At 51.9% G+C, this 22,826-nt stretch overlaps 10 protein-coding genes across 10 annotated transcripts; 4 read left to right on the forward strand and 6 right to left on the reverse strand.

Annotated features, from left to right (window-relative positions):
• Window positions 1-610: 610 nt before the first annotated feature.
• BO87DRAFT_322659 (uncharacterized protein) lies at window positions 611-2,026 on the reverse strand (the record flags this gene model as incomplete). Its single annotated transcript, XM_025619988.1, has 7 exons — window positions 611-944; window positions 995-1,025; window positions 1,082-1,149; window positions 1,201-1,318; window positions 1,371-1,555; window positions 1,609-1,796; window positions 1,853-2,026. The coding sequence occupies 7 exons, from the start codon at window positions 2,024-2,026 to the stop codon at window positions 611-613; spliced, it is 1,098 nt and encodes a 365-aa protein (XP_025473725.1).
• Window positions 2,027-3,174: 1,148 nt separating this feature from the next.
• On the forward strand, window positions 3,175-4,875 carry BO87DRAFT_381453 (putative salicylate hydroxylase). The gene is made up of 2 exons (XM_025624536.1): window positions 3,175-4,285; window positions 4,333-4,875. Exons 1-2 carry the CDS (start codon window positions 3,443-3,445, stop codon window positions 4,762-4,764), a joined length of 1,275 nt encoding a protein of 424 aa, XP_025473726.1. The 5' UTR covers window positions 3,175-3,442; the 3' UTR covers window positions 4,765-4,875.
• A 250-nt stretch (window positions 4,876-5,125) lies between these two features.
• BO87DRAFT_463940 (NAD(P)-binding protein) lies at window positions 5,126-6,239 on the reverse strand (the record flags this gene model as incomplete). Its single annotated transcript, XM_025629277.1, has 3 exons — window positions 5,810-6,239; window positions 5,571-5,747; window positions 5,126-5,509 (listed from the first exon to the last, which is right to left on the reverse strand). Exons 1-3 carry the CDS (start codon window positions 6,179-6,181, stop codon window positions 5,126-5,128), a joined length of 933 nt encoding a protein of 310 aa, XP_025473727.1. The 5' UTR covers window positions 6,182-6,239.
• A 607-nt stretch (window positions 6,240-6,846) lies between these two features.
• Window positions 6,847-8,950, forward strand: BO87DRAFT_411391 (cytochrome P450; the record flags this gene model as incomplete). Its single annotated transcript, XM_025626441.1, has 6 exons — window positions 6,847-7,372; window positions 7,430-7,615; window positions 7,689-8,023; window positions 8,085-8,218; window positions 8,303-8,700; window positions 8,760-8,950. Exons 1-6 carry the CDS (start codon window positions 6,967-6,969, stop codon window positions 8,948-8,950), a joined length of 1,650 nt encoding a protein of 549 aa, XP_025473728.1. The 5' UTR covers window positions 6,847-6,966.
• Window positions 8,951-9,132: 182 nt separating this feature from the next.
• BO87DRAFT_411392 (glutathione S-transferase family protein) lies at window positions 9,133-9,991 on the forward strand. Its single transcript, XM_025626442.1, has 3 exons — window positions 9,133-9,412; window positions 9,472-9,575; window positions 9,640-9,991. Exons 1-3 carry the CDS (start codon window positions 9,208-9,210, stop codon window positions 9,976-9,978), a joined length of 648 nt encoding a protein of 215 aa, XP_025473729.1. The 5' UTR covers window positions 9,133-9,207; the 3' UTR covers window positions 9,979-9,991.
• A 684-nt stretch (window positions 9,992-10,675) lies between these two features.
• BO87DRAFT_381456 (uncharacterized protein) lies at window positions 10,676-11,696 on the reverse strand. The gene has a single exon (XM_025624537.1). It carries the CDS (start codon window positions 11,636-11,638, stop codon window positions 10,808-10,810), a length of 831 nt encoding a protein of 276 aa, XP_025473730.1. The 5' UTR covers window positions 11,639-11,696; the 3' UTR covers window positions 10,676-10,807.
• A 1,967-nt stretch (window positions 11,697-13,663) lies between these two features.
• BO87DRAFT_371381 (NAD(P)-dependent oxidoreductase) lies at window positions 13,664-14,690 on the reverse strand. Its single transcript, XM_025622071.1, has 2 exons — window positions 14,524-14,690; window positions 13,664-14,456 (listed from the first exon to the last, which is right to left on the reverse strand). The coding sequence occupies exons 1-2, from the start codon at window positions 14,630-14,632 to the stop codon at window positions 13,798-13,800; spliced, it is 768 nt and encodes a 255-aa protein (XP_025473731.1). The 5' UTR covers window positions 14,633-14,690; the 3' UTR covers window positions 13,664-13,797.
• An 11-nt stretch (window positions 14,691-14,701) lies between these two features.
• BO87DRAFT_411395 (M3 family metallopeptidase) lies at window positions 14,702-17,232 on the reverse strand. The gene is made up of 5 exons (XM_025626443.1): window positions 16,193-17,232; window positions 15,933-16,142; window positions 15,746-15,881; window positions 15,197-15,692; window positions 14,702-15,147 (listed from the first exon to the last, which is right to left on the reverse strand). The coding sequence occupies exons 1-5, from the start codon at window positions 17,171-17,173 to the stop codon at window positions 14,943-14,945; spliced, it is 2,028 nt and encodes a 675-aa protein (XP_025473732.1). The 5' UTR covers window positions 17,174-17,232; the 3' UTR covers window positions 14,702-14,942.
• A 1,666-nt stretch (window positions 17,233-18,898) lies between these two features.
• On the forward strand, window positions 18,899-20,797 carry BO87DRAFT_322664 (GMC family oxidoreductase; the record flags this gene model as incomplete). The annotated part of the gene is made up of 3 exons (XM_025619989.1): window positions 18,899-19,253; window positions 19,303-20,520; window positions 20,580-20,797. 3 exons carry the CDS (start codon window positions 18,899-18,901, stop codon window positions 20,795-20,797), a joined length of 1,791 nt encoding a protein of 596 aa, XP_025473733.1.
• Window positions 20,798-20,830: 33 nt separating this feature from the next.
• On the reverse strand, window positions 20,831-22,318 carry BO87DRAFT_381462 (LIP-domain-containing protein). The gene has a single exon (XM_025624538.1). The coding sequence runs from the start codon at window positions 22,278-22,280 to the stop codon at window positions 21,024-21,026; it is 1,257 nt and encodes a 418-aa protein (XP_025473734.1). The 5' UTR covers window positions 22,281-22,318; the 3' UTR covers window positions 20,831-21,023.
• Window positions 22,319-22,826: the final 508 nt, after the last annotated feature.

Below are 22,826 nucleotides of genomic sequence, written 5' to 3' on the forward strand. Positions count from 1 at the left end.
ATAAGATCTACAGTACCGTCGGGGCAGATCGACTTGGCTGCCTCCGATGTCCGACGTCTCCACTGTGAGAGTCAGGTCCACGACCTTATTGCTCCGATGTTATTCGATGGCGACGAAGTTCTGCCCTGCTAGACATTATCCCATGACGACGACAACCAAGCGAGGAGCCCACTCTGCTCTCGGAAGTTGTCCTCAGTTGTGAAATTTGCAGCTTGTGCATATCCGGTACCGAGAATAATCTAATCAGATAGCCAGCATCTGATAACAGTGTTTGCTTTTGTGGGAATTGGCACTGGATCGTGGAATTGAACAAGGGTTGGTTTATTTGTATCTCCAGCACACAATTATAGGAGAAGAGGATAAATCGGCAACCACAAGATGGACAGATCTGACACATACCTCGGGCGGAGATTGGATGAATGGAAATAACACTAGACAACACTGATTTGTTTGACGCTAGTTAATATAGCAGTCGATAAGGGGCTGAAGGGGCAGGCATAATGATATAGCCGGGTAATTAAAGTGACATTAGCCTCTCTAGCTCTGTTCAGTAGCAGGAATAATATGTGGGAAACTTTTGCATCCAACCAGTCTTTATCTGTACAAAACTCTAAGCACTTCGCCGTCCCATGGCTTTCACCTCACTATGCGTCAAGGAATTGGTCACCACTTCTATCGACGTCCGCTTCACAATAGCCATGCTCAGCTGTGGCCACAGCTTGGACTCGCTGTCCCTCGAATTGATCGGGCGGTCTTCCAGATCGAGCCTGGTATCGAACAGGGTATCGCCCCAGGCCGGCCGTGCGCTCTTCTTGGCGGTCAACGTATGCAGCGGGAAAGAGCGGGATCTCGACCGGGAGTATTCCTTGTTCCAGAATCGGGGGCGAAGGAGAGGCCGTACAGAGGGTGCTGCGGCAGCGATGACTCCAATGGAGGATTCTAGGCTGTGAGGTGGTTAGCAATACGAAGTGTATGTGGTAAAGAGCTCGCTTACAATGCACACATGTAGAGGTTCACGTAGTCCCCTAGTCCCATATTAGAATTATTATGACAAGAGTTGGATCGAAAGGTATTCACGTACATGTCGGATCCGATGACTCGGTCAAGGTGGAAACGTACATTGTTCGCCCAAGTGCAAACCCCGCACTCCTATTATACGAAATCAGCATACCGTCCGGCCTGAGCATAGAATAGACTCACGCAAACCCCAGTGCCATGAGCCCGCATATGGCTGCCTTCACTTTGATCGGGATTTTAACCTTCCATAGAAACACGATGGGTAGGATGGATAGCACGATGTCTGTTCCTGCGGCAATTGCTACGCTTACGACTTAGCCGGTGATCCAAATAAATATCAGAAGGTTCCTTACTTCCTTGCGCAATGGCCGCCCCATTGATTGCCGAACTAGGCCAACAGGTTCCATCCACTCGTTTGTCCCATGTTCGCGCGACCGGATCACATTGAGGGAGGACGATAGCGGCATCAAGAAGGCTCGTGATCGTGTTGAAGGCAATGAAGCACCAGAAGAATATCTTCCACACCTTGGTTGTAAGACTAGATGCCTTGTTAGCATATAATCCGTCGAGTTAGCCTCTGGTAGAACGTACAACAGCCTCATCAAGAGAAGACCGATGGAGATTTTCAGGAAGATAGTCGAGAACAGCAACGGAAAGAGGCACATCCGCATGAGCTTGATGCAATAGACGGCACGGTCGACGTCGAGGGTGTCATAATGGCGGCCTAGTCCGTACGGGACTGCAGCGAGTATCAAGGCCATGGCGACGAGGGTGGTCAACTGAGTCAAAGGGCATCAGTAAAAGCGTTGAACAGTCCTGCCAGCGCAGCCCTTACCGTCGCGAGGAGGTTGAACCAGTCATCCCAGGACAGTGTCCTCATGACAAACTTTCGCACGTACAGCCGCAGCAGGGTGAGTACCACGGCAATGACCGTGGTCACAATGGTCGGGACTACGACGACTGATGCCTGAGAGGCATTGTCGTCAACCGCCCGTATCCAGGGCAGCATGATGCATCTGACCGAACCGCACCGCTGAGTAGAAGAAGAAACAACCCAACGAAATCATCCGTATTCTGTGAAGGGGCCGACGAGTACTCAGGGTAGGCTCCAGCAAAAGACTTTGTACCCCGGGACAGACCAGGAATAAAAAATCTCTGATCCTGGCAGGCGTGCGTAAGGCCATCAGGGGATAGCCAGCTAAGTCAACCTAATCGGCCTGTCTATGCCCGGAAGGGAAAGAGATCGTGGATCTCAGTCCGTCCAGACCAAGGTCGGAGGAAGTTATGCGCATGAACCTGGTCCGTGGGTGCAGCTGGGCACGCCCGAGATCTCTTGATGTCTTGTTTGGTGTGGATTGGAAGTGTGCCAATGAGGATGGAGGAGGGCGGGATGATTTCCAGCTGGCACAGTCATTCATCCATTGATGCTCCACGGAGGACTCCACACACGCGACCTGTCGTGTGCTCCTGGTCCATGACTTGAAGTAGCTTTCGGGGAGAAGTTGATATGGGGTGCTGTGAAGCTTCTCATTTTTGCGATAAACTTCGTTGGTAGGATATATTGTAGCACATAGATGGCGATCCCAGTGACTAGAGTGTGCAATGTGTGAAAAGTGTGAATTTGGAATAGAGGTTTATGAATTAAGACCGGGCATGTGTGGGGGAGCTGAACGGACTGAACTGGAGTCAGTTCACCTCGAACACGGGAAGAGATGCAGGCACGGGCCCGGAGATATCGCGGGGAAACCGGCCGACACAAAAGAATAGGGCATCTGCCAGGCACGAGAGGGCTCTATGCTTCCATACTCCTACTAGTCTGGATCAACGGCTGTCAGACTCTAATTTCAATTGGTTAGTGACACTCCTCCAATCAATTGCATTGCATTGTCGTCAAAAATCACGCATCATGAATCCGTCGGAAACAAAGCAAGGAGTCATCATTTGGGGCTGGCTGATCGGGGATGACCGCGACACGTCGATTTCCCCTCAATCTAAGCAGGCCACTAGTTGTCTTAGTCTATTCTTGGTGACATTGGCTGGATTCCTTGACATGGGATCACGCCACTCACAGTCCATCCAGATGGGACATCCCTGCCTACTTCGCTTCCTGAACGCTTTGTTCGTGGTGATCCAAATTATTAATGGCCATCCTCTCAGGGGCACCGCGGCTCACTTACCTGTCGTCGCCGCATTGATAACCATCTATTTCTAATCCTCCCTTGATGCCCCCCCTGGCTCTACTACCACCCATGTCAGACCAGATCTGGACCTGAACGAGGAACTGGGAGTGGGAGGAACCATACCCCGAACGCGACAGACAGAAAATAGAAAGAGAGTGGGGAGTGCGAGCCGAGGTTTAGTCTAGTTTGAGGGCTACTATTTTCTGATCCCCGCCCGAACCAAAGTTGCTGCCCATCAAATCATTATGGGCCCACCCCGACCGTTTACCGTCACCATCATCGGTGGAGGCATCGGTGGCCTCGTTCTCGCGGTCGGTCTGCTACGACGTCAGGTTCCGGTTCAAATTTATGAGGCCGCCGCTGCCTTTGCAGAGATCGGGCTAGGGCTGTCCATTGGTCCGGCGGCTCACCGGGCTATGCCCCTCATCGACCCGGAGATTCGAGCCATCTACGACGCTCTTGTCACAACCCACGCGGATAGCCCCGGCTATGAACAATACAAACAAACGTGGTTTGAACTCGTTTGGGCCACCGGCGACCATGAAGGCGAAACTCTAATGAACCTAAAGGCCTTGCCGTCCGGACAGACGACGCTGAGACGTGCGGACTTCCTCGCCGCCCTCGTGGCTCTGGTCCCTCCCGAAATTGTTCATTTTGGCAAACGGTTGAAACAACTGACGGAAACAACAGACGGGGTCCGGCTACAATTTGAAGATGGTACAATCGCCATGGCCGATGTGGTGGTAGGATGTGATGGGATAAAATCCAAAGTCAAGGAGTCAATGCTACCGGAGGAGTCTGCTGCCAAACAGCCTCGGTATAGTGGCATGTATGCCTACCGGGCTGTCTTCGACATGGATGAGATGGTGACGGCCGTCGGTGATCAACGCGCCCGCGTATCCACCATGTATCTCGGCAAAGGCGCCTATGCCATCTCCTACCCCATCATGCGTGCCAAAAAGGTGAACTTTGGTCTCTACATCCTGAGTGAGACCTGGGATCATGAGGCATGGGTTCGGCCAGCAAGTAAAGAACATATGCGACGAGATGCCCAGGGTATGGGTAGATATGTAGAGGCTCTCGTTGAGGTACGTTGATGATATTCTTCGAGGGCATGGACGCTAACTGCTACCAGCGCATGCCTGACCCTTCGCAATGGGCCCTCTTTGAGCATCCCCATTTGTCAACGTACACTAAATCTCGCGTGGCCATCTTAGGTGATGCGGCTCATGCCTCTACGCCACATCAAGGTGCGGGTGCCGGTCAGGCTATCGAGGATGCCCACGTCCTGGCAGAGCTCTTGAGCGACCCGCGAGTAAACAGCGTAGATGACGTCGTGAAGGCGTTCAGAGCTTATGATCAAGTCCGTCGACCGCGAAGTCAGCATGTGGTCACTACGAGTAAGGAGAATGCGTATCTACTGTGCTTGTGTTTGGATGGTGTGGGGGATAATGAGGTAAATCTACGAGAGACATTCCAGCAACGACTGCGATGGCTTTGGGACCTGGATATACAGGAGCAGGCTGAGCAAGCAAGGAGGAAGATGTTTAGCGAGTGTAAACTATAGTGATCTTGATCTTGATACCCGATGACTATTATGCAGCGTTATACTTTTCAATTGTACCCTTTTTCTTTTGTTCCGGCTCATTATGAATACTGTTTAAGTGTTCTACCTCGGACCACGATTGGAGCGAGTTGTGGTAGCATTGCAATGGTATAGGGTCTGTGCTTGCACATAATCATCTGTTCCAGCTGCCTTGGCCTGAGGATGATATATCGAGAAAAAAATATTTTTGGGATGATATAAAACACGTATAGGCCACTTTGGCATAAGCCAGAGTGCATCCATCGATGTAAAAATAAACATTAATTGATTCATGAGAATACCAAGTGATAGTACTGACAGAATAAGGTTCAATTACGGCCCATTAACCCCCGACCTGAACCTTGCCCTTTTTAAACATGCGCCGAATTGCATCCGCCAGCTCCGTCCGACCACGATACATGCGATCCGGAGATGGGGAATTTCCAGACTCTTTCGCAATAATCCCTCCCGGCAAGAAACTCCGAGTCATCTCGACAAACGGACCGACCGAAGCTTCAGGTAAAAATTGGCCGAAAAACGCGGGCAAATCTGCTTTTTCAACGGGTTTGAGTTCGACTGCATGTCCGGCCACGTCTTGGAATGCTTCCTGTACGTCCTTTGCCGTGTATTCTCGTGGACCGTGAACCTCCACGATATATGGACTCTTGGGATGGTCCATGGCCATGATATATGTGGCACATGCCTTTCCGATATCGGCGACGGAAACCTTGTAAAGTAATAGGTTCAGCCAGTAATCCTATATCACATCACCAGAAGGTCAGTCTCACCATGGGAATTTCATAATCCAGCGGAGTGATGACCGACGACAGATGTGGATGTTTTGACTGGACGGTTTCCATGGCTGGCGCCCAGTTTTCCATAAAGTAGGCACATCGCATGAAGACCACTTCGGGCACGACATCCTTGAGAATCTCTTCCGCGATGTGGTTCGTCATGATTTCTCCCTATGTGAGTTTATAAATCTCCGTACCTGTTCGTATAAACCACGGTATGGAGGTACACGCACTGTTCCTTCTGGCTGTTCGGCCCCCATGCTAGAAAGGAGCACCAAGCGTTTGACCGTCCCGGCCTTCTGGATCGCTGCGCGAGTATTTTCCGAGGCCTGGCGGGCCCACTGCATCATGTCGGTGCCATCATAGCGCGGCGGTGTGATGGCAAAGACGGTATCAGCGTTTCCTAGGTCTAGGCTGGCTGCATTGCTGAGATCACCTGCGACCGCGTGGAAGCTACCATGTGCGACGAACTCAGCGGGGGCTTTGGCAGGGTCACGGTAGATGGCGCGCACGTGGACTGGAGCAGTTAACTGGTCTGCTTCCAAAAGAGCCCGGATGGTTTCTTGAGCGGATTTGGGTGAGGCTGGAAGAACAGCGACAAGCATTTTGTCAGGAGTAGCTACGTTCGCTATAGCAGCTGAGCTGTATGGGGGTAGTGGTGCGTTGTTCGGTGCTTCATGAAATCGACGGCGTCAGTCGAAGTGGAGATTGAGTCGGGAGCGGGGAAGACGCTGTTCCTTGGTTGAACCCGAACTCTTTTCTTGAACTTTACTTTCAGGGCCATCGATAAGGCCTTGTGGATGTTGGATATGGAGTTCTTAGGAACTGTTGAGGCTGGGGATCGTGGATTGCCAACGTTTGGACTCTCAACCGGCGAACATTAGGGGTGCCACACCATGGCGCTATTCTAATGCAAGGCAGGGGTGCTATACAAACAAAGAAACGCACGGCCAGCTACTTTAGATTTAAATGATCGCCTCTATACTAGTGCCGCTCATTGGTGGGTTCGACTAGTAATTCCATCCATTTCGTTGAGCGACAACGAATGAGTGGATCACTTGGTGCCCGTCTCATGCCGGAGATGCACGTCTAAGCGGACGGTAAGTAAGAGTCAGTCTCAGCCTCGCATCTACACTTGTTTCACTGACTGATATATTTAAGTACGTAAGGAATGTCCTCCATAGCAGTCATTCCTCCAGTCTGTCCTTCTCGCCCCTGACAGCGGTCGTGACTGTGTGGGGATTCATTGACTTAAGAGGTGCCTTCACTATTTGTCTTCACAGGGTCCAGAGCCCGCCTACGCCTATAAGAGAGGCTCTGACCTGGATGCTCCCTTGTTTAAGATCATCAAGCCATCAGAATAGTCGAAACGAACCAACATTATCAGAACATGGAGAGTCCATGGACCCAGCTGGGTGTCTTTGGCACCTTGGCCGGGGTGCTGCTGGCTTTTATAACTCGCTCGGGCGAAATCGAGAAACACCTGTTGAGGTTGTTTGGCATCTTCACTCTTGCCCACATTGCCCTGATTACCCTGGCTCCAGCCTTGTTACCGACCACCTCAAGCACATCTGAAATCGTCCTTCGAGTATTGTTCCTGGATGGCGCGCTGTTCACAGGCCTGTTCGGGAATATCCTCGTGTACCGCCTCTTCTTCCACCGACTGCGCAACGTGCCGGGCCCGATCGCAGCCCGTATTTCACGTCACTACGCCGCCTACCATACCGTCAAAGATGCGCAGATGCACTATACTATTCAGCGTCTGCACCAGCAGTATGGTGATGTCGTTCGCATTGGTATCCTAGACCCCCCTCAACCTTGTTTCAAGCCCTCTCAACTGACACTCTCAATAGGTCCCCGCGAGGTTTCCGTTTGTCGCGCCTCGGCCATTCAAGCCATCTATGGCCCTCCTAGCCGATGTATTAAGGGACCCTGGTACGATCAGATCACTCATGAGAACGACAAGAAGACATTGTTTGCCATCCGCGACCTCAAGGTGCACAGGAAGCGGCGTCGACAGTGGGATCAAGCAGCTAAAGGTGCGATTCTGACCAAACTTCTTCCTTCCAATCGCGGTACCACCAGACCACTGACAGAAGTGTGTGGCACCAGGTATCCAATACTATCATAATTCCGTGCAGGAACAAAGCAAGATCCTGATAGAGAAGATCCGGGAGCACCAAGGGCGGCCCATGGACGTTACTAACTGGATCAACTGTTACGCATTCGATGTCATGGGACACGTTGTCCTGGGAGCGGAGCTGGGGATGCTGAAGACCGGAAAGAGGATCCCTGAGCTGCAAATTATCGACGAGGGCCAGCGATACGTTGCAGTGGCCGGCACTATGCCGTGGATCCCGCCAATCTTGATGAGGATTCCCGGTCTGTCCGCGACCCTTAATCCGTTCCGGCATCGCTGTCATGAATTGTTTGATACGAGGCGTGCGGTATATCTTCCATCCGCTTCTGTAGAAATATCACTGTCTGGCTGTGCTAATATATCTCTAGTCTAGAGCCAAGTCGAGTGAGCCTAAAGACATCATTAGCTGGTTGATCCAAGGCCAGGAGAACGGTGATCCTGGCGCGCCACCCACGGATCAAGCAATCAAGGATGATGCCTGGTTCATCATGTCGGCTGGCAGGTAAGGTTGGCCCTGAGGAGCCCCAGGCTTGGTAGTTCCCAGACGAATAGAAATATACTGACGAAAGATGATCGGATATTCTAGCGACACGACGGCATCTGCGTTGATCAATACGATCTATTACCTCGCGACGCATCCGGGCGCGCAGGTCCAGCTCCAGCGCGAGGTCGATGAGAGAGTACCCGAGGGAATAGAGGACTTGTCATATGAAAAGGTGAAGGATATCCCGTACCTGACAGCGGTGATCAACGAGACACTGCGGTTGCAGCCATCGGTGCTGGATGGTCTGGTGCGCGTCACTCCGCCGCAGGGACTGCAGGTGGACAAGGATCTCCACTTACCGGGGGATGTGATAGTGTCCGTGCCGACCTTTGCCATCCAACGTGATGAGCGCTATTGGGAGGATGCTGACCAGTTTCGTCCTGAACGGTGGGCGTCAATCAATAACCTGGCCGATGTGCCATTCATTCCATTTTCACGAGGTGAGTCTGTCAACCCATATCTTCAGTGATTTCGTCAACTAAGATGTGTCTCTGCATAGGCTCGTATGACTGCGTAGGTAAGAGTATTGCCTGGATGGAGATGCGCATGGCTTTGGCGATGATCGTGGGAGAATATCACATCCAGCTAGCCGATGAGCGGCGGGCCTTTGATGGCAAGGAACTGGATAACTTCGCCATGTCTGTACCAACCTTGTGGGCCACCTTCCGACCCCGTCGGCCCTCATCTTAGTCCATCACTTGGTAGTTGTTTAAATTGGAAGTTTTGTAATCAATCAGTTTTTTGTAAGCACATGAAGAGAATTTTGTTTATATGCCGGAATGATTCCGCGGTGGTGGGGAACCCGAGATGACGTGCCAGACTTGCATCTCGATGCAACTATCCCCGACCTTCCCCTCCCTCCCCCCGGTCGCATTCACCACCATCGCTTTATCTTCATTTCCTTTGGCTTGAATCTCACTAAGGGCATCTCACCTCATCCTTCCAACATGACTCTTAAGCTATACGGCTTTGTTCACTCCACCTGCACCCGTCGCGTGCGCACTGCCCTGGCCGAGAAAGGGCTGGACGTTGATATCGTCCCCATCGACCTGGCCAAGGGCGAGCAGAGGACCTCCTCTTATCTGAACGATCTTCAGCCGTTTGGCAAGGTACCTGTGCTGCAGGATACAGAAACAGGCATCCAGATCTACGGTTGGTGTTGCGATAAACAATCTCCAGATATACCCTAATAACACTACTTCCGTGAACAGAGAGTCGAGCCATCACTCAATACATCGCTACCAAGTACCGCGGCCAGGGCACTGACTTGGCCCCTCCTGAGTCGGACTTGAAAGCCTTCGCCTATTACCAGCAGGTATACATGGCTATTCCTTGATTTCATCACAAGTTCTGGGAGACTAATGAAGCTACTGGGATAGGCCCTCTCCATCGAACAATCCTACTTCGACCCCCTCGCTTCTCAGATCGCCTACGAAAAAGTCTTCAAGGCCCGCAAAGGTCACGGAGAGACCGACGAAGCCCGTGTCCAATCCCTCTTTTCCCAGCTCGAACTCACTCTCGAAGGTTACGAGCGGGTCCTGTCCAAGCAGCCTTATCTGGCCGGGCAGCAACTCACACTGGCGGACTTGGCTCACTTGCCGTACGGGGTTTTTATTGAGCCATTCGGATTCACGGAGCTGGTGAGCAAGTTTCCTCATGTGCAGAAGTGGTGGGAGGGGTTGAAGGCTAGGGAGAGCTGGAAGAAGGTCACTGCGTAGTGTGGGTATCTTCTTAGAAAGGAATTCACTAGTAGATAACAGGTAAATTGTTAATGAAGTCTGCTGCGAAGTACCGGTTATTCCATACATTTGTAAATCCGGGATTTCCGATAACCCTGGAAATATTCCGGGATTTATGCATGTCGACGTGTCCATCATTACCACCAATCACCACCGCATCAAGTTGGATACTTCGAGTATGTTCTGATCAGTAAACTGGTATTATCACATGGCACAGATCGAGTGATTAGTGCCCAGAGAAATGCTAGAAAGGGGGAAATGAGCAGTTCGTACAATAACATTCTTAGTATGAGCACGGTGTTAGAATCAACTACACTGATTTAGCTCTCATTGGTAAGCATACATGCCGTGGAGCTTTGGGTTTCGCCTACGGAATGAGCTTCAACCTCCTTCAGGAACCAGAACAGAAGCTTCCCTCGTGATACTGCCTACAATGGGAACATTCCTCCGCTGGTACTTGGAATGTATGCTCTAGTTGCAGAGCAACGTCGACTGTTCGAATGCATGACCCTCAATAGGAAGTAAACAAACATCGCGGTCCATCCACGATCGTTCAATGCATTCCGCGCACTCATGGAGTAGTGGGCTAACTTGTACAGCACCTAATACAGTCATGGACATAACGCATGGCCTACAATCTGTACCCATGGCACGTATAATGCTCTCTTCTAAATGCACCGATCAAGTCATCACATAATATTTCAAAGCGTCGTAACTAAAGTACAAGATGGCAGAGAATAAAACACCCAGTGTCTCACAGCCTAGTAATGGCCAAATCGTCCCCAAGACCAGCTTAAGATAAGCTTCCTTAAAGCTCGTACTCACGCTGCAACCAAGCAGATTCAGGCCGACTCGAGCAAGCATCATCAGTGGCGCAGGTGGCAGTATCATAACTAGCATATTCGTAAAAGATGTTTGTCTTGTCTTCAATGTCCGAATCGTCCATGTTGACGTCCATGTTCTGGATCGGATACCCGTAGTATCCGGTCAGATCAGCATCACTGTCGGCCTGCTGCAAGGCATTGTCGACAAAGTAACCGGTGGCGTAGTGATCACTGTGGTCGCCATCGCCAAAGTCGTTGACATAGTCACCCGTCTTGACCTCGTCGGGGTCAAAGTCGTCAATCAGAGCGGCGATGGTTTCAAGCAGCTCATCTCTCGTGTATTCAACTCCCGAGCCATCAATGGTCCGGATCACGTCGATATCGCCGTCCCACAGCTTCTGCAAGCTGTCGTTCTGGTCGGTGCCGCCGAAGCCAGTTCCATCCATGTTGCCATCCGGCAAGTGCATGAATGCCAGGGAAATGTCATCGTCGTCTTGCAGCGTGTAGAGGCTGATGGTCTTGTCTCCGACGTAGATCACGTCTTCGTCCCAGTTGTTGCTCGCCACTGCCATGCGCGCATAAGCTGCCCGTGAGCCATCCTCACGGCTGTTCCAGTAGTCAGATCCCATTCCAGCGTCTCCTGCAGTCAGGAACACGGTACGAAGTGGCTCGCCGGAAAGAATGTCTCGGATCAGGTCCGGACTCAGGAAGAGGAGGTCGTCATCCTCGTGTGCAACGAAATTGAGGGTCTTGGCCGAGGAGAGAGTGAATGAGCCAAGGGTGGCTAGCGTGCTCCAGATACCGTAAGTCTTCATTATGAGGTTCGTGACAAACGTAAAGAATGAATTGCTTGTGTATACAAGTAGAGTGAGATTTGATATTTCAATAAATTCGTGGGAGACAGCACAGGGAGCCTTGTTTATATGTCGACTTCTAATTACTTCAAACACATACAAACAGATCAAGGAACGGAGCACTCTATGGCTTACATTCCTCGCCAGTTAATAGTCCTATGTTCCCATCCCTTGCTTTGGCAATTTTGGTGACGCCAGACTATGGATCATGGTTTTTGCAAAGCCTGGTGACCTCCGAGGCTCTGCTGTGCCTCACAACATTGTCAGCCACTCGTGTCTAGATTTACTGTCCAGGGCTGTGATCAACACATCAAGCCATTGAGTTCGATAGTGCGGGATAAACGATGGAAGATCCTGGTCGCTTTTAAGTATCTTCGCATTCCATACCACGAGTTGGCTGTGCTCGATCGTAAACACGCTGCGGATCCGCGTGTGAAGATAATTGCTGTGAAAAACGCGAAGCTTAGCTTTTCTACTTCGTACCAAGGCCCGTCTTCTTGAAGAATTTACACTAACACCTATAGAGTTGACTCTGATCCTGTGCGTCATGTACGATATAGCCCGGCTGGTGTTCCTTAGCGGTAGGTAGTCGGGGATCGCCGGTCTTTCCAGCATCAAGCCCTTCCATAGTTCGGTTTCCCTGTGTTATGCTTTACAAGAGATGCTGAGATGAGCAATGATCGACCTCTGCGACGATATTGTGTTTGAGGATCATGTGCCTGTCATCAGGCGCAATACCTCCCCGGCACTGAAGGAAGTATGCGTGCTGATCTATTAGTGGAATGAAGAATTACCGAGATCTCAAGTAGGTAGTAGCAGTTTGGATCACTTTTTGGGTGGTAAGAAGTCTACATGCTCTTTAAGAATCGTCTTCCAGAACGGCAGGCTCCAGCATAAAGCAGGCAAGGTTCTGGAGTTGACTCCGATGTTCTTCGTCTAGCCTTCGCTATGAGAGCTTATAAGATCAATCATTCCTTGATGATGAGATGTTTTATTGGAAGGGGTAGACCTGGGCATCCAGAAGTAATGTCCCATACTTGATGGTAATTGTGGCGCTCCTCATCAGCGTGGACTCGAAGAAGCAAGATATAGCTCACTCAGAGTAGGTATGACGACCGGATATTGGTGCCGTGAATCCGTGATTGAGTGACTGAACTCGTCTGTTGGGGTACAGAAGTGTGGTCCCACCCAATGTATGTTAATTCCAAATTCAAGTGAAGATGTGTTGGAGCCAGCACGTTCTGAAAGTATCCCATCAACTAGTCTCAAAAGGTAGTGACCTTAATGAATCAATACCAAGCGCCGGCTACTACAGGATGTTATCTGTTCGTAATATATGTTTTCTATTCTATTGTAGAAGTGGTATGGCATATCCTTATCGTAAGATGAATGGCTGTTTATACAAATTTTGTTATGTCCGATCAAAGTCATTAGGTACCTCAACAAGTAGTATATATAGATATATATCCCGAGACAACTAGTGTTCACAAAAGGTAGTAGCATAGTACTATTCAATCAACGGAAAACATCATTAGGAATAATCATGCAACCGGTGTGCAGCTAATAGACACAGTATGCGATTATTTAGATTCCCCAGAGTATAGCCCATCTTCAGTCCAATGACTCTTCTACTTCATGGGAGAGATTTTGATGTGTTTCCTAATCGGGTATTTTATGACTAAGTAGAACAGGATGCAATGATGTCATTGGCCCGAGAGGACTAGTCTGTAATGATCACGTGATGTCACCGTGTCTGAATAGTCGGGCTGGCAGTGAAATCCAGCACTAACTGGATAGCTGCAAGCAGGCTACTTAGACGCCAGTCTCCTGGATAGGATAAGGTTAACGAGTATAGGCTTTGAATTGAAACGGCTGATCACGTGTTATGCGAGTAAACACTGTATGTTTCCGACCGTGTCTGCGTTACGATGTAGATATTCGACATGCCACATATGTAGTCTTGAAGATCAAACAAAGTTGATAATAATCGCGTAAACATTAAGTAATACAGACAATACATCAAGTAGTGCAGACAATTATCCACAGTACTCCGTAGAACCCAGTATATTACCCAGTAGCTCCAAGTGATCAACCTATATCGAAATATTCCACGCAGCTGCCTAGGCCGTCAGGGACACCTTCTGCCCCCAATACTGACAGTCCGCAAGCGATGCCTGACGAATTACCCTCTCGAAGATCCAGAGACCCACGTCCCGACGACTAATACAATAGCCCACCGCGGGGTTCTCGTCGGTGCCGGTCCTGATCTTCGACAGACCATCGCCATCGCCGTTCACTAACAAGGAGGGCCGTACAAAGAGATACCCGTCGATGGCGCGTTCCTCCTCCGGCTTCTGCATCTCGGCCACAACAAGGTCCTCCATCACCTTCTTATCCGCGTGTGGTACCTTGAGCAGCCAATGGTACAGGGGAAGCATCATGAGTGGTACGTCGCGCGTGTCGCTGAGGCCGGTGGTGCTGATGATCACGATCCGGGGCTTCTGGGGACACGATCGAGCGGCAGAAATGATAGTCTGGATGCCATTTTGGCAAATGGTTGGGTTGTCTAGGGTGGCTTTGATGCCATACTCGAAGCGTGGCTTGCCGCCGAGGCCGGAGATGATCAGATCAACGGGGCGGCCATCGACATAGAGGGTCTTTTGAACAGCTTGGTGATCGTAGATATCACCTTCCGTGACCGTTAGGTAGTTTGCAATGGCGGACTCGGAGACATTGAGCTGCTGGAGCAGATTGTGGAGCTTGGAGGGAGTGCGAGCCACTGTTATTCAGTATTGATTAGGGTCAGTTCGAGATGTTTGTATCGGAAACGGAGAAACAACACATACGGGCGGAACAATGAACGCCGGCTTGTAGGGCAAGAGCCAGACATGCATTGGCACATCCCCCCGTCGCTCCGAAGAAGGCTACTGTTGGCTGTTGTTGTTGTTGTTGCATGTTTGATTTATGAACATTAATTTAAGAGAAGATATTAGTACTGATTGCTTGACATTGCGATGTGAGATTATTTTTCAAAGTACCATCATCCCCCTTCGGTCTTTATGTACATTCTTTAAGCAGCGCCGCCCTCCGTAAGGCTCCGTGCGACCGCGGAGACTTCTGGCTGAGCCGCCGTCTTACACCGTTCGCTCCCAACACGAGATGGCGGCCAATGAAGGTGCATCATTATGACTCCGGGGCGCTCCGCTGATGCTCGTGTGATCTTCACGGCATAGATAGCAACCACGGTTCGTCAAGCTACTACAAATCAACAGCCATGCTCCCCGACCCCTAGATCCCCGAGATATGCTTCCGGAGACGGAGATCGTCCCAGGAACTCCATGAGCATCTCCAACTCGTCTCTACTACCGCCGTGGGCGAGAATCATCCGTCGATAGCGGAGTCCAGCTTCCGCACTCATGGGATCGTCACGAAAGTTGGAGGTCCAAATGTCCGCTGCCAAGGTCCGTGTGCTAGTCGAGGTAAGAACAAGAAACAGACACCCATTGACACTACACTTACTAGAGGTATGAAAAGTAGTTGGCCTCTTGGCCCCACATGTAATGTTGGCTCGTGGCATATCCATGGCCCCAGTTGACTTCCTCAGGGCCCCGGAGGAGGGTCATTTCTTGTAGTAACGAATTGTATCGCTCGGCAATGCCATTGCCTTCCGAGATTTTCTGGCCGTGCTCGCCATGGATCTCCATATCGAATGCACTAAAGGCAACCTGTCGCAGGGTCAAGATACCCTGATTGACTTGTTTGACGGCAGCAAGTCCCTTGACTAGGTCCTCGGGTATCTCTCTCGGTGGTCGGCTGGCATCTTTCACAGTCCCCTCAGCCAAAGTTCGCTCACAATACTCCGGCAGGTACGTGTAATGGCAACTGAGCTGTTGCAAACACTCTGGTACCCAGCACCAGTATTCCAGCAGCTGACTGGGTGCCTCGACGAAGTCTCGCACAGTTCGATGGCCGGAAAATAGAGCGTACTTGGCTCTTCCTAGGAGATCATGCATTCCTATAGGCCATATTAGCAAGGAGAGGACTGTAAAGCCAATCAATGCGACCGACCGTGTCCTAGCTCATGGAACAGCGTGATGACTTCCCTGTGCTGAAGAAGCGCCGGTCGGTCGGCTGTAGCTGGCGATACATTGCACACGAGAGCCGTGGCGACGGGAGATTGACTCCCATCTTTCCTTCGAAATCCCTGCAACATTTTTCAGTAACATCTTGTGTCTTTTCAACATAGTAGACCTACGGGATGGATGTCAAAGTTGGCGGCATGGTTGTATTTCCCTGGCCGAGGGTAGATATCCGTATACAGGTAGCCTAGGAAGGAGCCTGAAGAATCTTGTCTGTCGCGTACTGCGAATATCCTGACATCAGAGTGCCACACATTCCGGTCGGTCTTCTCTGTAACTTCCGTAATGGATAATCCGAATAGCCTCTCGAAGATGCCCAGCATCCGCTGAATCGTATGTTCGGCTGGGAAAACTCAGAGATCAGATCGTGGCTGACAGAATACTGTTCCTGCAGCATGCGGCGGTGATAGTAGTCGAAATCCCACAGATGAAGCGGTGATTCTAGACCAGCGAATGTCTGTAAGGCTTGTAACTCACGGATCGCAAGCGGCTGCAATTTATGCTCGAGGTCCTCCAGGAGGTCTGTGACAGCGCCGGGGGATTTAACCAGCTGATGCCGTAGTTGTTGTGCTGCGAACGACGGGAACCCCAGTAGTCGGGCAGCTTCATGTCGCAGAGTGATAGTATCCTGGAATATTTTGACATTTTGAGGGTAGATTGACTGACCACCGAGGAAAACATCTCGCCGGATTTGAGCCACGCTGCATTTTCCCAGAATCGTGCTGACTGTCGGCCGATCCAGACGAATACGACCACTCCCCGAAGGACCCCGTTCGAGGTTCTTCAGCATGCCCTCATCGAGGCCCTTCAGCTCATCCGTTGCTATCCACAGACTCCCCGGGTCGGTGGCAATGTTGTCCATGAACTGGACACGCAATTCAAGCAACCGCTTTACAATGTGCTGAAACCGATCGCGATCTACCCCAGCCAGACGGAGGCCATTATCGACAAACATGCGATGGAATCTCGATAGGAGACGTATGGACTCGCTATCTTCATTGCCATCATTGACCTTGCTATACACGGTGTCGACCAGATAGAATAGGCGCTCATCTTGGAACAGCGCTAGGTAAGCTTGATTAACCAGGTTCACTGCCTCTGACGATGCTTTGCGCAGATCCGGGGACGGCGCGACTGATTGGAATAGGGCAATGTACTGAATGTGATACTTAAACTCATTGTCTATGTTGCCTAGTGGACGCACTAGAGTATCAACGGTGGCATCCCCAATGACAACTGTGTCGATTAAATGATTGACGTCCAGCTGGACCTGGCGGATAACCTGATTGGCATGGTCTAGAATCGCCGCGGGTGTAATGTCAAAGGTGGGTAGCGGGGCACATTCCTCGATGGTCATGATGCAGAACACTGCGGCGTAGTTTCATGAACTCCTTGCTCCTTGAACTGACGTGGCGATACACAACAGATATAGTAAGGCATGCGGTTTAGACGGCGCAAGCAGCGAAGCGTCGAAAAGCTCCTCAAGGCAGCACATGACTAAATCCTTTACTGTACCCTTGACGGTCATATGAGCAGCAAATGGCGAGTTACAAGCCATTGTTATGGCGGACAAGGATAGCTGCATGAGCACCTATACTGTATCCAGAATTAGTGTGAAGTTAGTTGGAACCGTCTCAGGGGAAGCTCCACATATTCTTATCGGGCAAATGGAGATGGCCGACAAGCAAGCTAGGTGATTATCCGTTGTGCGCCACAACAGTGAAGCCTTGGCGTTAAGTAAGAGGCAGAGAGGAAAAGAAAATATCGAACTCAGGCACGGATGCTATCGGCGTGACACAGCTCCTTGCATAGTGGGAGATCTCACACCGGACATCATGCCGTGCTACATGCCATCTGGCTGCTAGTTACGCGGATACTGGCAGCCTATATAACCATCTCGGTGAGGAGGGGGCGCTGTAAGGGCCATTTATCTTCTCATGTCATCTGAGGTGGACGGAGGCATTCTGATGCCATCAAGGGGTACTAACAGCAGGATGCGGCTGGTCTCTTTCTTCACTTGCGTGGATGGACCACAGCCTACAAGAGGGATATAGATGACCAGCATCGGCTTTGACTCTTCTGGAATACTTTCTGGCCGGCACCCATGGCGATGAAAAGCAGACGGTCACCCACGGGGCCACAGAAAGCAAACTGCTGGGACTTCTGAAACCTTTGTCAATGTAAGCTAGACGCGGAATTACACCCGCCCAAAGGCCTTCATTAATGCCATAACAGCTGTTTTCTCTCACCGAGATTAGGCCATTCACCTCACTTCTTGCACTGTGGCCGCCATATTCTCGCCAAGCAATGCGATAGTCAGGGCCGAAGTTAAAGACAGGCTGAGAAATCACTCACCCACCCCACTTGGTGTGCTGCCTGGGATCTGATTACGCCGAAATGAATCCGATCGACAGGGAATGTGGATCCGATAACCAGATGACAAACATTTAGTCAGGCACTATGGATTCCTCACGGAACCTTCACTATCCATGATGTGACGGAAGGGAAATCGCCGTTGCGCAAATTTTGACGGCCGGGAATTGAAGCGGGAAGACCCGTTCAGTCCGACCCCAACAACCAAACCTGACCCGTTCAGGGTCCTCATGGCCATTCCGGGAACCGGTGCGAATAATGCAACGGCGTCGCATGAATATCATTAACCCAAGTGTCAGTCCCACGAACACGGATCAGCAACGCTTCGAGTGTCATGCGTCTCCCTGCGTGGCGTCCTTGCAGATATCAGCCAGGGAGTTTCTGGCCAGCCAGGATTTGCGGCTAGGAGGTGCCTAGTGTCTGGCGATGTCTCAGGCCGATACCTGACCCGGCATGCCGATATCTGGCGGTGGATCCTGTCCGATCACGGCACGGTAAGTTTATATGGGCCCAGGATCACGAGCAATATACAGACAATCCAACGAGGTCACCGGTGCGCTCGGGAAGTGGATATCATCCTGCTGACGGAGGATTATGAAGCAACTCGATATGGGCCATTGCAGAACGAATGCAGCGTCATGAGAGGTATAAAAGCCCGGTGAGCAAGGTCTTGAAGCTATCATCACTGTTCAAACATTCCAGAGCGATCATGGCCACCAAGATGCTTCGAAGCTTGACCCTTTTGGGTGCGCTGTCAACGACCCTTACAGCGCCTTCTACTCATCTCTCGGGTCCTCAGTATGATTACATCGTTGTTGGTGGAGGTACCAGCGGTCTTGTGGTTGCCAACCGCCTGTCGGAGAACCCCAATGTGTCGGTCCTCATCGTTGAAGCCGGTGGTTCAGTTCTCAACAACTCCAACGTCACGGATGTCGACGGCTACGGACTGGCCTTCGGTACTGACATCGACTGGCAGTACGAGACAACCAACCAGTCCTATGCGGGCAACGCCCCCCAGGTGCTGCGTGCTGGAAAGGCGCTTTCGGGCACGAGTGCCATCAACGGTATGTCATACGTGTGCTTGAATGGAACTAAGCACTAACGTATTCACAGGAATGGCGTACACTCGGGCCGAAGACGTCCAGGTTGACGCATGGCAGACCATCGGTAACGAGGGATGGACCTGGGACAGCCTGTTCCCCTACTATCGGAAGAGTGAGAACTTGACTGTTCCCACCGCCAGCCAGCGTGCCAGAGGAGCCACCTACGACCCCAATGCCAACGGCGAGGAGGGTCCGCTGTCCGTAGCCTGGCCCGACATTCCCGCCAATAACCTCACCAACACCCTGAATGCCACCTTCCAGGGACTCGGTGTTCCATGGACCGGGGATGTCAACGGCGGCAAGATGCGTGGCTTCAACGTCTACCCTTCCACCATCGATTACACCGCATATGTGCGTGAAGATGCCGCTCGCGCATACTATTGGCCCATTGCGTCCCGTCCTAACCTGCACCTGATGCTTGATACTTTTGTCAACCGTCTTGTCTGGAAGAATGGAGGATCCCAGGGCAATGCCACTGCTGCTGGTGTCGAGATCACCTCTTCCAATGGCACCGTTACTACTATCGGAGCAAGCCAGGAGGTCATCATTTCTGCCGGTTCGTTGAAGTCGCCCGGTATCCTGGAACTCTCCGGTATCGGTAACCGCGATATCCTGGAGAGGTACAACATCTCTGTCCGTGTCGATCTTCCCACCGTCGGTGAGAACCTTCAGGACCAGACCAACGCGGGGCTAGGTGCTTCCACCACCCCTGGTCTGACGGGCACCAAGACCGTGGTTTATCCCAACATCTATGATGTCCTTGGCAACGACACCCTGGCGGTCGCACAATCCGTCCGCCGCCAGCTCAAGCAATGGGCCAACGAAACCGCCCAGGTGAGCAGTGGCACCATGAAGGCTGAGGATCTGGAAGCTCTCTTCCAGCTGCAGTATGACCTGATCTTCAAGGATAAGATCACGATCGCCGAGATCTTGTACTACCCCGGTAGCACCAGCAGTATTAGCGCCCAGTACTGGGCTCTGATGCCCTTTGCCCGTGGCTATGTCCACATTGGATCCGCCGATCCTACTGCCAAGCCGATCATCAACCCCAACTACTACAAGTTCGATTGGGATCTTACCAGTCAGATTGCGGTGGCCAAGTACGTCCGCAAGACCTTCCAGGCTGCTCCCTTGGCCAACATTGTCACCGAGGAGACCAACCCTGGCTTCGAGGCCGTGGCTGCCAACGGCTCCGAGGAGGACTGGAAGGCGTGGCTGCTCACACAATGTAAGTCTCCACCACTATTCTCCGAGTAATCATGTATGCATGCTAATGGTTGTTCACAGACCGCTCGAACTTCCACCCGGTCGGCACTGCCGCCATGATGCCCAAGGACAAGGGCGGCGTGGTCAACGACCGCTTGACGGTGTACGGCACCAGCAATGTCCGCGTGGTGGATGCATCCGTCCTTCCCTTCCAGGTGTGCGGCCACCTGGTCAGTACCTTGTACGCGGTGGCCGAGCGGGCCTCCGATCTGATCAAGGCCGACTCTGGTCTCTTCTAAGCAGATGTGTCAGTAGTTAATCCTTGAATGGTATATTGTATAGCATAGCTGGAACATAGACCATAGACAAATTTTCTCTCATCATTACCACATCCACACTATGTACATAACATAATCATTCGTACCAAGTTCATGAAGCCACATTTATTAGCCCATTACTGTACAATAGAGCCGGCTGTCCATACACAGCCATTATCAACATTATTCACATGGTCCTAACCCCTCTTTAATAAACAGAGGAAGTCGTGTTCAGGGTGACATTGCGGATCGTGCACCCCTCGGTCTTGTACTGCTGCGCATACGTTCCCTCGAAAATGCTCGTCAACCAGTTCCACGCCCGGGCGTTGCCATTCACCTGCTCGGCCGAGTGTCCACCGATGGTGTTCCGCTCATACAAAATGTTCAAGCCCAGTCCACAGTACCGCTTGATCACGCGATCCGTGTCCTGGATGGGACTGATCTCGTCGTGAATGGCCTTGTACGCGAGCACCGGCATCTGCGGGAACCCATGGTAGCCCATGTATCCGTCCTGGTTGAGTGCCTTCTGCACCACTTGCGCCTGGAACGTGGCCGATCCGTTGACGAAGTAATCGAAGATGTTCTGGAAGGCGTAGAAGACCTCCGCCTCGGACAAGGTCAGGTCCTTAGCGGCCAGGAATCCCGTGCGGTTGTAGGGTCCCGTCGTCTTCAGCTGGCTGAGGATGAACTCGTATGTTTCAGGGTGCTGGCTTGACAGACCCAGCGCGGCGGCGGGGATGAGTCCTGCGCTGATGGTCGAGGTCACCGTGTTCATGACGCTGGTAACGTTGGGAGTGAGTCCACCCACGGCCAGACCGGCAATGTTCAACTCCGGAGCGTATTGCATCTGCAGTTCGGCAGCCCATTCGCTGGCCAAGGCACCGCCAGAGTATCCCCAAAGAGCGTACTTAGCATCCTCGTTTAGGCCGAATCCGGAGGCGAGCACGCTGCGGACCGAGTCGAGGGTGGCATGGCCGGACTGCACACCGGCAGTGAAAGAGGCATTGGGCCCCTCGTAATCGGGAACGTTGACGAACCAGCCCTGCTGCAGGGCGAGGATAATATCAGAGGGCGGGCTAGAGTACATGGCGTAGCTGGGACTGGCGTTGACGTCGAACGAATCGTACGCGATCTGGTAGGAGAGCAGAACGCTTTGGTTGATGGCGGCGGAGGCGGCCTCGGTGGGCACCAGCAGGGTAGTCACAGCCCACGAAGGCTTGTATTGACTGTCTGTAGTGCGGTAGAGGATGTTGTAGGCCGCCGAGGCATTGCCCACTACCACGGTCAAATTGCCGGGCGCGGGCCGCACGCGCAGGATGGCACCGGGATCTGCCTCCTCGAAGCCCTCGGGCGCGCTGTACCAGGGATCCTGGCTGGGCGGGATGGGAGAGGAGCCTGGCGTGGGCAGCGCCGTTGCGCCATGGAACAGGCTCGCGGCCAGAAGCAGCACCGAGGGGATGTACATGGCAGGAGGGAAGATCAACGGGGGTGCGAGGTGAGAGGGATGGAGAGGGAAGGTTTGGGAAAATCGGGCAGATCAGCTTTGTATTAATAATTTCTACTATAACCAAGCTCTGCTTCCTCTGTGTTTTGCCAGGATCCGGATCGAAGGATCCGTGGCTTCGATGGAGAGGGCGAACCCGCCAGTAGGAAACGAGCGGATGAAAGTCAAACCCCGGGCTTGATTCATGCAACAACATCCCGCCTGAACCTCTCCTCCAGTGACCGTTGGGCATCACGCCCGAGCGGGGATGGACTATACCGGCTTCAGCAAAGCATCCGGGGCGGGTCTCGCGTGCGATGACGGCACTGGTGGAGCCGGCAGAACAAGAGCTGACCCAGAAGTTGCGGATCACTCGGATGTGCTGGTTGCTGGTTGCTGGTGCCTGGAATGAGTTCCCACCGAATGAACGAGTTTGATGGTCGTCGATTGGGATAGAACTGCCGCAGGAGACCAAAGGAGAGAAGTTTATTCCGGGGAAGCTTTTTGCCTAGGGCTTGGCTGAGAAGG

This window comes from Aspergillus neoniger (genome assembly GCF_003184625.1).
Source record: "Aspergillus neoniger CBS 115656 unplaced genomic scaffold BO87scaffold_82, whole genome shotgun sequence".
Taxonomy (NCBI): Eukaryota; Fungi; Ascomycota; class Eurotiomycetes; order Eurotiales; family Aspergillaceae; genus Aspergillus; species Aspergillus neoniger.